The sequence below is a fragment of the Lepisosteus platostomus genome, chromosome 7, assembly GCF_059453375.1.
Source record: "Lepisosteus platostomus isolate fLepPlt1 chromosome 7, fLepPlt1.hap1, whole genome shotgun sequence".
Taxonomy (NCBI): domain Eukaryota; kingdom Metazoa; phylum Chordata; class Actinopteri; order Semionotiformes; family Lepisosteidae; genus Lepisosteus; species Lepisosteus platostomus.
In genome coordinates, this window is record NC_142617.1 from 5588344 (window position 1) to 5601124 (window position 12781).

Below are 12781 nucleotides of genomic sequence, written 5' to 3' on the forward strand. Positions count from 1 at the left end.
AAAAGATCACCGTTGCTTTCAAGGTTCAAGAACCCCCGACTCCTCCATACAACCGCGGCAGTACAGTACGTGCTGTTGTGTGACGTGATTACAGGGTCGTTCTGGCTGATAACCCACTACGTAGAACATACTGACTTTCCTGTGTGATTCCTTGACAAAGTGCATGTCGTGCACTAGTAAGAGCTGTCCTTTCAGGAAACAGGGAGTGTTAACACACACAACTGCAAACCAGACCGCCTCGCATTTGAACAGCTTAACCAGCACTGCTGTTTTTGTGTATCGCTGCGCACGTCAGAGCACGCTATACAACACCATCAATTAAACTCAAACGAAACCCAAAACAAGTACATAATACAATTAATTGCTTACATTTCGAAAGTTTGGTATTGAGAAAAAAAAAACGTATTTTGGCTGAAGAACTGTAATGAAGTCTTGCTGCTGGGGTCGAAATATCCAAGCGGTTTCTTCCTTCCTGCGAGGCGGCCGCACTGTTGGCACTGCAGGTGAGCATCACAGAAGGGACTCGGGTTCCTCTTTCTCGAAGATACCACAAAGGTGATACCCTTAACATCCCGCACAGGACCCAGGCTGTGCGTCCGGATATCAGACACACATCAGCTAAGATAAAATAAAAAACTGCTTGCTTTTCACGGTAGTCTTTCAGCTTTAGCTGGAATTAATATTAATGACTTTCAACAGCTGTTTCCTTACTAACCTGAAGATTACAATTCTTCTCAGCGTCTAAAATAAAATAATTGTATTACAGCCACCGTCACCGCTGAAGTATCAAGGCCCACAGTCCGCTTTTCACGCACTTAAATTTCAGTTATTCTGTCCAAAACACACTCTCGTGATTCAGACCAGGGTGGTTCAGAAGTGTACAGGGAATCTGTGATTTACAAAATACCTGGCCGAAACCTGCAGATACGTCAGAAAGAGCGGATCAGCAATTTTTAAAGGGAACAGAAAAAGCAGTAACAATCATTCACAATTGTAGCATTTTAAATAGAAATCAAAATTGAACAATATAACAAATTATTTATTTGACAAATGACAACCCTGACAAAAGGTGTCCACCATCACTGCTGACCAGACTGTACACGTTAAAGGGAAACTGAAATGATGGAGAGACTCAATTATACAGACTATAGTGAAAGTATTGTTATTCAATGTTAATAATAATAATAATAATAATAATAATAATAATAATAATAAGTCATTTCTGTCTGGTTGACATTTTCCTGAGAAAACAATGTGGGTGAGAAACAGCTGGCAAGGCATGATAGAAAACGTTAGACTTACTACCGGGAGCAGTCCGGATTGTGACTGACATCTCGGCAGACCGCGAAAAAAAACTCGGACAGGAATATTGGAGGAAATCCCTCTGGGACCTTTATTCTCTCCCTCCGTGAGTGAGTTTTTATCTTCTGCGCTACAGCAAACACAAGACCGATCGATTGATATTAAATCTGTCAAACTGGTATTCAGCGCTGAGCAGAAGCTGCAGTACACAGAGTAATAACAGTGTAGCTTGAGATCGAGATGTCTATAGCCATTCCAGGCAGGACTTTGTGTGGAGAAGCAAAATCGTTATTTCCAAACGTAATGCCCCACACTTGATCAGAAGCATTTGATTTTCTACGATCTGTACATGCTTGACTGGTGTTTCGTTTTCACTAAATATTTTGTATTATAAAGTTTCTCCTCCTGTCTTCCCTTTTCTCAAGCTCCTGATTTTCATAAAGCAGTGCTTTGTGCCTGCGTGTTGGTACAAGAGTGGAAGAAACACGAAAATATAATGATATAACCTGACATAACACAGCCCGTAGCTGGTCTTCATACTCATGAAAGTGTTGGAACGCGTTAAAACCGACGTGAATCCATATTTTTCCCCAATATTGGCTGTTAAAATAAGAGAGGCAGCTCATGGAGCGCAAGTCCAAGTTTACCCGAGTCTTCCCATTGATTCTTCTCATTGATTCTTTTTTTACAGTGTTTTTAACTACCGGGCTGGAGAGTTGTTTGTATTCAGATCGACGAATGTCTGATCTTTAATGACTATTTAATTGATATTAACTGCTTTGAGAAACCTTAGGTACTGTAATGGGCCGATACTGATATTATTGCTTATTTTGGGTTGCACAGAACCCATGACAGTCATTTGTAACGATTGGTTCGCGGTTCACATGACATTTTATTCCTCGTAGTTCGATTGCCTCACAGTATATCGGATATTTAAAACGTGAGATGGAATCTATTGTTGATATCTAATCTAGTCAAAGACTAGATTAACTGGACCTAGTTCTGCTGTTGCTCTCTCACGCCAGAACACTTAACCAGTGACCCCATACCAGTGATGTCACAACAGCAGACCAATGGCGTCACAAATTTAGAACAATGATATAGCAACCACCAGAGACTGGTACTCAGAAATAAATCTTAGTTTATTCTTGTGTAAACTTTCTTTACTTTAATATTGAATAACAATATGCATGCTAATGCATGCTAATGAGACAGTATAGTTTTTGTGAACATTTCAGGCTCCCTTTAACATGACATTTTAAGATTTTGTTTGGGAAAAAAAATACTATAAAGTTTAACAAGAGAACTGAAAACTCAGGTTATGAAGTTACATAGGATTTATCAGCAAGACAAAGATAAAAAATGAGCAGAAGTAGTATACTGCAGATGAAAAGAATGATCAACTTCTGTAAACTGCTTCCAAAAAAAAAAGATTGAACAAAGAAAATTTCAAAGTGGACTGTTTTTTTTTAAATTTGATCACATTCACAGCTTAAACACTTAATATTAAAGTTTGGAGAACACAAAACTCTCTTGGCACTGATGGAAATAGAATCCCAGTTTGCTGAAACTAGTTTCCTTCAACAGGGAAAAAGAATGTATTTTTAAACCAGGATTGTACAAGAACACAGAAAGGCAAGGGGGATTTTGAGACACTGAGCTGATATCGCTGAAGTCTCTCCTTGTACAGCCACAAATGGGTCTAATAAGAACACAAGGAAGGCTACAAACGAGAGAAGGCCTTCTGGCCCACAAAGACTATTTGGAAATTTGTAGCTAATTTTTCCCAGGGTCTCCTCATGGCTCCAACAACATCGTTGGGTAGCTTGTTCCTGACTCTCGCCGCCCTGTGTGTGAAGACGTGCCTCTTGTCCTCAGTGGGTATTGTAAATACACCTGCAGGTAATCTCTCTAGCCCCACGTTAGGAGGACTCCATCACTGGATCAACAGCACACTGTGCAGTTTCCCCATCACTGCCAGTATGGCCTTTCAGGATCCCAGTACGAATACTGTTGCTACTGGCTGGGGTGTACTGGAATGTTATGAAACATGGCACTGTTTAGGCACTAAAGACAACCTAATATCGGACCTGTCTTGCATTTATTTTTTCCCCCCTTTCATGAAGAAACAGAACAGCTCTTTCTACCTGTGGTACTTTTAAGAAAGTAAAGAATCACTCGTGTTCTGGTCCCAGAAGCCAGAAGACTTGGAGAACTCCCTGTATCATGATTCCAACAGGCAGTGGCTCCCTGCAAACACTGTTCGGCACAACATCAACCTGGGGGCAGACGTTCGATTCAGAACAGGGTCAGCAGAAGCCTGCGGCCCATGCCTTGCAAGACAGTGAATTCAAATTAGGAGTAATTTAAAAAAAATATTGCTGCAGTTAAATAGCTTCCAATATGCTGCTGTACTGTTCTAATACTCGTGGACAGGACTGACAGATTGTGTCAGTCTCCACTGCACTGATTTTTATATTTACGTTTTATTTCTGAAAACAATTCAGTTTATTACCTGGGGGACCTGGATGTCCGAGCGAGCGCCGTTAGATCGTCAACAGATGCACTTCTAACATCCTTGGACAAAAGATAGCTAAAAAGGTACACAGGGCATTCAATATTGTTGTTTTTTCAGAACCACTGAAGTAGAGAGAATTATCTCTCCAGCTGACACCGAAGGTAAGACACAGCAGTGCAGGTTGCTGTGCAGAGGAAGTCTCCTCAGCTGTCTGTGGCTGTCAAACACCAAGGGCAATGGAAAACGAGACAGCAAAATAACACTCAGAGAGACAGACTCAATGAGATCAATCCCTGACGGATTTAATAATTTAAGTGACCGATAACAAACATAGAAACTGTTCTTCTCTGCCAGTGAACAACAGCCCCAAACCTGCCCCATGCCCAGTCTGGGACACTGTAAGGCGGGTCTCTGCCCTAAAGCCAGTGTGTTGGATAAGGCCTTTGTAAATGGCATGGAGTAAGGATGTCTGGGTCTACTTCTACTTTCACACCATTCTCGAAGCACTGGGAGAACCCTAAAAAATATTTGGTGGGCAAAAAAATTGCAGAATATCTTTCCGTTTCATTGCTCAGCTCGTCTGCGTTCTGTGACACTTTAAAATGTTCCGAGAACGCGGACGCTCGTGCACCCTGAAGCCTGCCTGCGGGCTCTGTGCAGTCCGCGTGCGCCAGGCCCCAGCCAGCCCAGAGACACGCCGGACTCCTGCCTCACCCCTGCTGCCCCGAGGGCTGCAGCTACACCAGGCTGCCGGGCCAGGACACCACGGTCAGTGCCACCTTGTTCCTCTGCTCCTTCAGCATGGGCACCAGCGCGGAGTGGCTCATCCCTGCTGTGGACAGCCCGTTCACAGCGACGATCATGTCTCCACACCTGCCCGCCATCACGTTAAATAAAACACACGTGCACAGAGAACAGAGAAAGAAAGGGTTGTCAGTCTTAGACATGTGCAAGATTGGCGCCACCAGTAAAGACGCTGGCAATGTTTCATATCTTGCAGTTTCTATCACTTGAGCTTCCCTGGCATGGCCTTGTTAGAAACCAGAGATGTAGCTCTCCTGGTTTATGGGTATACTGCTTGTACGCTTTTAAACACGTGGAAAGACAAACCGTCCGAAGGCTGGATCAGAAGCAAACCAAACAACTGCACTTCCACAAGCTAAGGAAAGAGGAACGCCTGATTGCGCGTCTGGCTGTTCGGAAAGACCAGTGCTCGAGAGTTGTGGCTACACCGGGGTGCCAGGCCAAGACGCCACAGTCGGTTCACACACAAGTGCCCGCCCCAACAAAAGATAAGGTCTGCATGTTTGAACCATCCCTTATAAACGCGTGTTTGAAAAAATAAAAGATGTTTTCAAAGAAGATGGGGACACTTAACTATTCACGGTGAATCCACGACCGAGCTAACAGCAGAAAGCACTGTGAAAAGCCTAGCAGATCTGCAGCAAATGCACAGCGAAATCGTGGTCATAAAGAGTGAGAGCCGCCCATGCAGACACAGCAGTGCAATCGTTCTGGAAGGGAAGAGGCTTACTTGAGGCGGCCGTCATAATAAGCGGGTGTGCCCAGCACGATGGTTTTGATGAAGAAAGGCTGGTTGGTGTGGTTCTCCTCGTACCCTCCCACAATGCTGAAGCCCCAGCTGCCCAGGCTGCTCCTCCTCAACACGATCTCATGGCAGCTGTGCAGGTAACTGCGATGCAGAGCCGGAGAAACATCCACCATTAACAGGGGGCACATTCTCTGCTGTCCAGGCCCCCAGTGCCACAGTGGAGTGGGAATTCAAGCCTTTCGCACGTGTGGTTGTGTCATGTCATGCACAATGCAGGAAACCAGGATATTCCAGACACGGCTCGTCTGCCTGCTCCATTCTGTGCCTGGTTGCCATTGTGTTGCCATTATATCTGTGATGCCTAAAATATTGGTCGATAATTATCAATCATTGCTGCAGGCCAGCATGTATGCAACATGGACCTACAGAATGTGCCGTGTTTGTTTAAATCCTTTACGGGTCATACCAATCCGTATGGCACATCCCATCAACTGGAGACAAGATGAATAATTCCACCCAGAGTGCTCACATCGTCTTTTCCCAAGAGCATCTGCATCAGGCCCTGCTGACATACAAGGACCATACAGGTACACTGCTGTGCCTGTGTCTAATCCACTTTGGGGTTTGTGTTATGTGGTACATATGCATCCCCGTCGGTGCCAACAACGCTAAAGAGCCCTGGGGACGCACCTGGGCAGGCCGAGCCACATGACCCAGGACGGGGACCAGCTGGCATCGTAGTCGTTGTCATGGGCGGCAGGCAGCGTCTCCTCGGCGGCCTGGCCCTGCTCCTCGATGGTCTGCACCTCCAGCGCCCTCAGCAGGACCGAGGAGGAGGCAGCGCTGGCCTTCAGCGTGGCCACGGCCTCACTGTGACTCAGACTGGTCAGGTCCATGCCGTTGATGCTCAGCAGCACGTCCCCTGAAAACACAGAGCGCCGTCGGGCACACAGCATAGAATCCATTCACAGCGCTTTAACCAAGAAAAAAGAAAAGCTTAACCGCAAAGCACAGGCTTACTTAAAACAAATACAAAGAAATGTATTTTGCCTTAAGGGCTGTATTTTGCCTTAAATTTAAAACAAAAGCAAAAAAGAACACAGAAGTAAAGATATATTATACAAAGGATATCAGTGAAGTATTGGAAAGTACTTTAAAGGCGCAGTGTTATCGAGTTCAACCACAGCTTGGCTGCCAGTCATCTGCCATGAGTGATCTAGGGCGCTGGCCTGTGTACTGCAGTCACACCAGCCTCAAGAGAGCAGCATCTGCTTGAGCAGACCCCTGGCTGGGCACGGCGTGCCCGCTGACAGTTACCGCGATCCCCTCTGACACCAAACTGCCAGTCAGCAGGCGCAGGCAGCGAGGGAAGGAGAAGTGACCGCCTGACACAAACGCTGTGTGACAGCGACACTATGAGCCACACCGCCGCCGACCGCGAACGCTAAACTCCCACACCGACACACACAGCAGGAGGGGTAGAGGGATCACTGCAGCGTGGCACTGTGCTCACAAAACCACTCTCCTCTGCTGCAAACCGAGAGGTGAAAATGGACAGGAACTCACTCTGCTCTTCATCCTGTCTCTCTAGCCAAGATTAGACAAGTTCCTACCTTATATTTCCAATCCATGGTCCTGGGTTTGTTTGCAAACTGTGTCCGTCTGTGTGAGGCCTGCTTGATCTCTAATGTGTTAGTGTGGGTTGCTGCTGGCTGCTATATTTTACATGCAGGTTAAGGTTTATTAGCTACAATAAACTGCCCCTTTCTTGGGGAGTCTCAAAGGGACTTCATACTCAGAAGGTGGTTGTCCCAGTACTGGGAACTATAATCAGCTGAGCCCGATGGGTGAAATGACCCCCTCTCCTCTGTGGCCTTTCTGAATTTACATTTCCTGGAGAATTAACATCAGGTAAACAGAACATCTCCAAAGATTTCTCTATATACGTTTAGCAAGCTTTATGCAAGCCCTCGAATTTTAACATTTAAATTGAAATCATCTGTCGAGCTGGCAAACTCCGAGTCAAAAGACAATATATCAGCAATTTAAATCCACCAAGGAAAGCACAGTGACAGCTTGTCAACTCCCGCCCTCAGTAGAGAAGCAGTACTGTATATCTGCTCAACCAATCGAGGTTGCTTTATGCCTGACAGTCAAAGTGACTCTTGGTGAATTTTAAATTTCAAGGACAACTTTCCAGCGTAAGCAGGAAGCTCAGCTCTAACAGTACATACAGCAGGCAGAGCTGTGTGCCAGTGTCCACCATGAACAGACCCCTGGTGCCAATGTCCACAGCGGGAGAACCCTGGTGCCAGTGTATAAAACAGGCAGAACCCTGGTGCCAGTGTCCACAGTGAGTAGAACTGTAGTTCTAGTGTGTCCAACAGGCAGGACTGTGTGCCAGTGTGTATAACAGGCAGAACCCTGGTGCCAGTGTCCACAGTGAGTAGAACTGTAGTTCTAGTGTGTCCAACAGGCAGGACTGTGTGCCAGTGTGTATAACAGACAGAACCAGGGTGCCAGTGTCCACAGTGAGTAGAACTGTAGTTCTAGTGTGTCCAACAGGCAGGACTGTGTGCCAGTGTGTATAACAGACAGAACCAGGGTGCCAGTGTGCACAGCGGGCAGAGGTGTGGTGTGTATGTCAGGTGAGCAGCAGGGAAGGGGTTAAAAACACTGCCGTTGAAGAGAGCCGTGCGGCACTACTGCTGCAACGCACTGACAGGCGACATGCTCCCCCGGGGGCTTGAGGCAGCTCAGGCTCTTACCTCGCTTGATCCTGCCATCTCTGGCCAGGCAGCCATGTGGCTGCACACTGGTGACGAAGATAGGCAGCTCCCCACTCTTGCTCCCCCGGCCGCCAGCTACAGTCATCCCCAGAGACTCATGGGGCTCCTTCTTCACACTGATCTGCTTCTCCTGGCAGGTCACACACTGAGACAGGTCCTGCGGGGAGACACCACCAGAATGCATCATGCTTTTTAAAGAAAACACCCGGAAATAAATGCACATTAAAAACGCGTTGAGCCCCAGCCTTGTATATATATATGATTTACATGCGTGTACGCATGTGCATGGTTACGTTGCAAAATACACAAATCTACTTTTTCTTCCAAAGACAATTGAACTTGCCTTGTTTCCAACCCGACATATCTTCACCCAAAATAAATGGAAGAATGAACAGCTCTTTTGATATGGATATGGATTACTCCCACTGCATGTCACCTTTGTCTGGGAGATAAAGACATACTGTGTTTCTGCTCGGGCCCAGAAAAAGACATGCAGCCCACGGACACTTCACAAATCCAAATCAATCGCAAAAAAAGTATCAGCGAAACTCAATCCTGCTTCAGGCTCACTTCACTGTTGGATTTGTTTGTTTATCTTTTCACAAATCCCAGGCCTCCTCCCAACAAAACGGAGGGCTAATTTTACATTCCTGGAAACCACTGTGGTTGCCAGCACTGCTCTGTATCAGAGTGACTGATTAAATATTGATGAACAGCTCAGAGCATTACACAATCGAAAGGAGAAGGTAGCCTGGCAAGCACTCAGGTTGAGAGATTTCAGCTGGCACGCTGAGAGTTCAGACTGAAGACCAGTATCGCCTTCATTTCATTAGCATCAGGATGGACTGCAACCCCTACTTGACTGTACTCGGCACAGATGAGTAAATCAGACGTATTTCACGGTCTTTTCTGGCCATCACAGTAGACATAAGGCACCTATGGCAGAAAGGGCATCATGCAGCCTGGGCTCAGAGAGTAAAGACAGGTGGCTCCTATGATAAACCACCAAAGCAGCTGGCCAGAGATGAGGATGCAGCCGTAGAGCAAGGCTAGATACTGTAGAGGCAGGTGCTGCCGACCTCACAAGTACCCTCCCAGAAGAAAAGGGCTTCTTTCCTCTTCAGCATTTCACTTTACAGCTGCCTAATCAATCTGTAGCCTGGCCTTAGATTTCTGAAGTTAAGTCAGTACTAGGACGGATGACCTCTAAGGAGAGGCAAGATGGTGGTGTTGGTGTTGGACCAGTAGGTGGCGACATTCCTTTCTTCCTTCCTTCTTGACTAGAATGGTGACCTGGGACACCATGCTGTACGAGGTGCCATCCCTCAGATTGGACAGTAAACCGGGGTCCTGACAGCTTTTGTTATAAGGGATCCCCTGACACTGTTCATGAGAGTTGGGGTGCTACCCCTGTTTTGTAGGGGGGGCTGCGTGTCGTCCGGGTGAGGGTGGCGTGCACGCGGGGTGTGAAGTAGGTCCCCTCCAACATGCAGAAAAATGACAGGAAGTAATTCTGCAAGACAGATCTGATGTTCTCAATTACATCCCCACTCCAGTCTAATCTCACTGCCCTTTGGGGGTCCGCAGCCGAAGTGGGGATGTGGGATCCGTGCGTGAGAAGCAGGACGCTCTCACTGTGGTGGAGAGGGCTCTCTGAACGGTCTCCAGGGTGCCTGGGCGGGGGGCTCACCCGGTGCGTGGCGTGCGTGCTGGGCCGCCCGAGGTGCTGCATGGCGGTGGAGACCGGGGGGTGGAGGGGGTGCGGAAGGGCGATGGTGTGGCACCCTGCATCACGGACGGCGTTGGCGTTGGCGCTGGGCAGGGGGGGCAGCGGCTTGCTGGGTCGGCAGATCACCAGGTGGACTCGCTCCCCGCTGGCCTGTCAGTCCAACACAGGGAGGCAGGGCGAGAGGAAGGGTGGAGACAAAAGGTCATTTCAGTCCATGACTCTTTCACTGTACAGCAATTACAGCTACCACCATCCACTGTGTACACAGTCTGTTTTGTTCAGCTAATCTCTACAATTCATCTTCAATCAATCCAGCACAGGCAAAATCTACTACTGAACACTGACAGCTGCTACCCTTTCAGATCCATTAGATATCTTACTGTAATCACACAACTTCAGAACATACCCATAGCCAGAGCCCAGGAAAATAAAATGAGCATTCTCTCCTACAGGATTCTCCGAGTTTTCTCAAACATTTTCTGCAAGCGTTGCAAAAATAATAGCCTTCTACATTAATTTGTTCCTGCAGGACTCATTAACTCAGTGTACCACTTTGTTACTGCTTAGGTGTGTTCTCTGTGCTGTTTTAACCTTTGCTTTACCTTATCCTTGTTGATATGCCTAGTCTTTGTATATTCCAGATGTGGATTTTTACACTGTCTTGCATACAAGTGTAAACTACACCAAGTATACCAGTTCCTCGGTCTCCACAGTACTGTTTAGAGGGTCTCTGTGAACTTTGTACATACGTTTTCGGTAGAAGCTGCAGTATTTTATAAAACGGTCCTACAGAATTGGTTTGAACTGGATTGGAAGAATGCTGGAGACACAATGTAAATCTTGTAAATTTACTATGTAAAAAAATGTAAATTTACTATGTAAATCTATACTGTGTTCTATAGGAACGCGGGCCACGAAACTAAGCTACCAATCGCGTTAAAAGAAGTTATCTTTGGCAAACAGGGAAGAGGAAGATGTGCGTGATTTCAGCCCAGGAAAGCTGAGAGAGATCAGAAAAATATTTAAGGACTGATCTAATTCAATCACTTTGAGAAAAATACACCGAGCACCCCCGCGTGCATCGCTTCCCTGTGCATGAAAAGAAAAACGTCTTTCAGCTTCTGAGGCGGAGTCCTGGCTGTCTTTCAAGAGGAGGAAGGAAGGGGCGCTCCAATAAGTGTAGGGCTGCGGTACCTGGATGATCTGAGCGGCGAGCTCGGGGGTGCCGTGCCGCAGGTCGTGCCCGTTGATGCCCAGCACGCGGTCGTTGCTGCAGAGGCGCCCATCCTGCGCGGCCAGCCCCCCCTCCAGCAGGTCCAGCACGAAGACGCCGGGCTCGTCGGTGCGCCGCACCAGCTTGATGCCCAGCTGCTCGCCGGAGTCGCGCTTGTGCAGGGTGACGCGCAGGCCGCCGCCGTCGTCGCGCGGAGAGGAGGCGCCGCCGCCCCCCTCGGGGCCGGGCGCGGCCGGCCGGCCGGAGAAGCGCCGCTCCCGCAGCACGGTCAGCTGCAGCGCGGGGCAGGGCTGGGACAGGGTGGCGCGGGCGAAGTTGTGGGGCACGTTGCTGATGTCCACGCCGTTCACCTGGGGAGCAGAACCGACCGCGGCCTGTCAGCCCAGGGCGGGACGGGTGTGCGGGCCCTCCTCAGAACCCTTCGTGTAAAACCAGTCCGGGCCGGGCCCTTCGCTGGCGGGCCAAGAGGGGTGAAAAACTGCAGGGCTGTGGATTTCGCAGACGGTTCATTACAAAGAGGCAGGTCCTGTTCCTTCTCTCCTGACTGTCGCTGGACCAGGCCGGAGTCAAACAAAGGACTTTCTCTGATACTGTAGGAATCCAGACATCTTTGTGCCTTTTTACATTGGTGCACAATCAGCTGGCAATTAGGCCTTAACATTATTGGCCAAATTTGTGTTGCCTGTTTTATATAGCTGAGTTTATGAAACGACCGCCATCAGTAAACGCAGCCATATAGAAAATTAACAGCCAAACAAATGAGGCTGGGCTGAGCCTCCTCAGACGACCCCAGCCCAGCCCCAGAACACGAGCTCGATCCCGGGGTACCGAAAGGGGTGGGGGGATCACCTGGAGGATCTGGTCTCCCGCCAGCAGACGGCCGTCCCTGGCAATGATGCCGTCGCGGTACACCTCCTGGATCACGAGGTTGATGAGCGGCGTCTCGTTGCCGCCGACGACGCTGATGCCCAGCTCCATGTAGGGGTTGGAGCGCTGGATGTCAATGGTGGTAATCTCCCCCTCTGGCAGGCCAGGGACCTTCGGGCAGCCTGGGAGGGGTTCAGGAAGGCCAACATGTTCACACTGGGGCTACAGGGACCAGCGCAGCAGGTGGGGTGCGGACCGCAGCTCACGGACGCACTGCTTCAAGACAGACAGTGCTAAACCGCGGCTCGACCACGGACACTCAGTCTGAAAATACCCTTCTGGTTTTTAAGTCACCCGTCGCTCCAGTGGCCTGGCCTGAGCTTCGGCCTCTGTGTCCAAAGCTTGGCTTTGTTTGAATGCATTCCAAAGGCATGCCCTGCACTGAACCAGCTAAAGGGAGCTGTCCATATCTCGACAAGCACACACACACACACTCCACGGGCTGACTAACTCACACAGCATGGGAGGAGGAAGGACAGCCTCCGACAGGCCCATGCAGCTGGAGCTGGCAGGACAGGAAGAGGAAGAGGAAGAGGAAGAGGCAGAGGAAAAGGGAGCGCTACCTTCCTCGGCAGGGGGTGGTGGTCCATCCTCGGGAATATCCCAGCCGGAGGAATTGGTGCTGCTGGTTCTGTGCAGGTGGATACAGGGGTTACTCAGGGGTCTCTTGGCACGGGCTGGATTGCAGTCCAAGCTGTGCACACCTGCGGAGCACACACAGATGCCATTC

General features: G+C 48.7%; 1 protein-coding gene across 3 annotated transcripts in view; it reads right to left on the minus strand.

Moving 5' to 3' along the window:
- Positions 1-2428: 2428 nt before the first annotated feature.
- Positions 2429-12781, minus strand: part of lnx2a (ligand of numb-protein X 2a) — a 43662-nt gene continuing 33309 nt past the window's right edge. For 2 of the 3 annotated variants that reach the window (XM_088638810.1, XM_088638812.1), the window contains 8 exons: positions 12615-12755; positions 11974-12173; positions 11085-11474; positions 9852-10040; positions 8141-8318; positions 6063-6294; positions 5355-5513; positions 4098-4693 (listed from right to left, as the gene is read on the minus strand). In XM_088638810.1, the coding sequence (XP_088494936.1) occupies positions 4558-4693; positions 5355-5513; positions 6063-6294; positions 8141-8318; positions 9852-10040; positions 11085-11474; positions 11974-12173; positions 12615-12755 (1625 nt within the window). In that variant the 3' untranslated portion in view covers positions 4098-4557. Of the gene's footprint in view, positions 3636-4097; positions 4694-5354; positions 5514-6062; positions 6295-8140; positions 8319-9851; positions 10041-11084; positions 11475-11973; positions 12174-12614; positions 12756-12781 lie in introns of those variants that run through there. The other variant, XM_088638811.1, reaches the window with a different exon arrangement.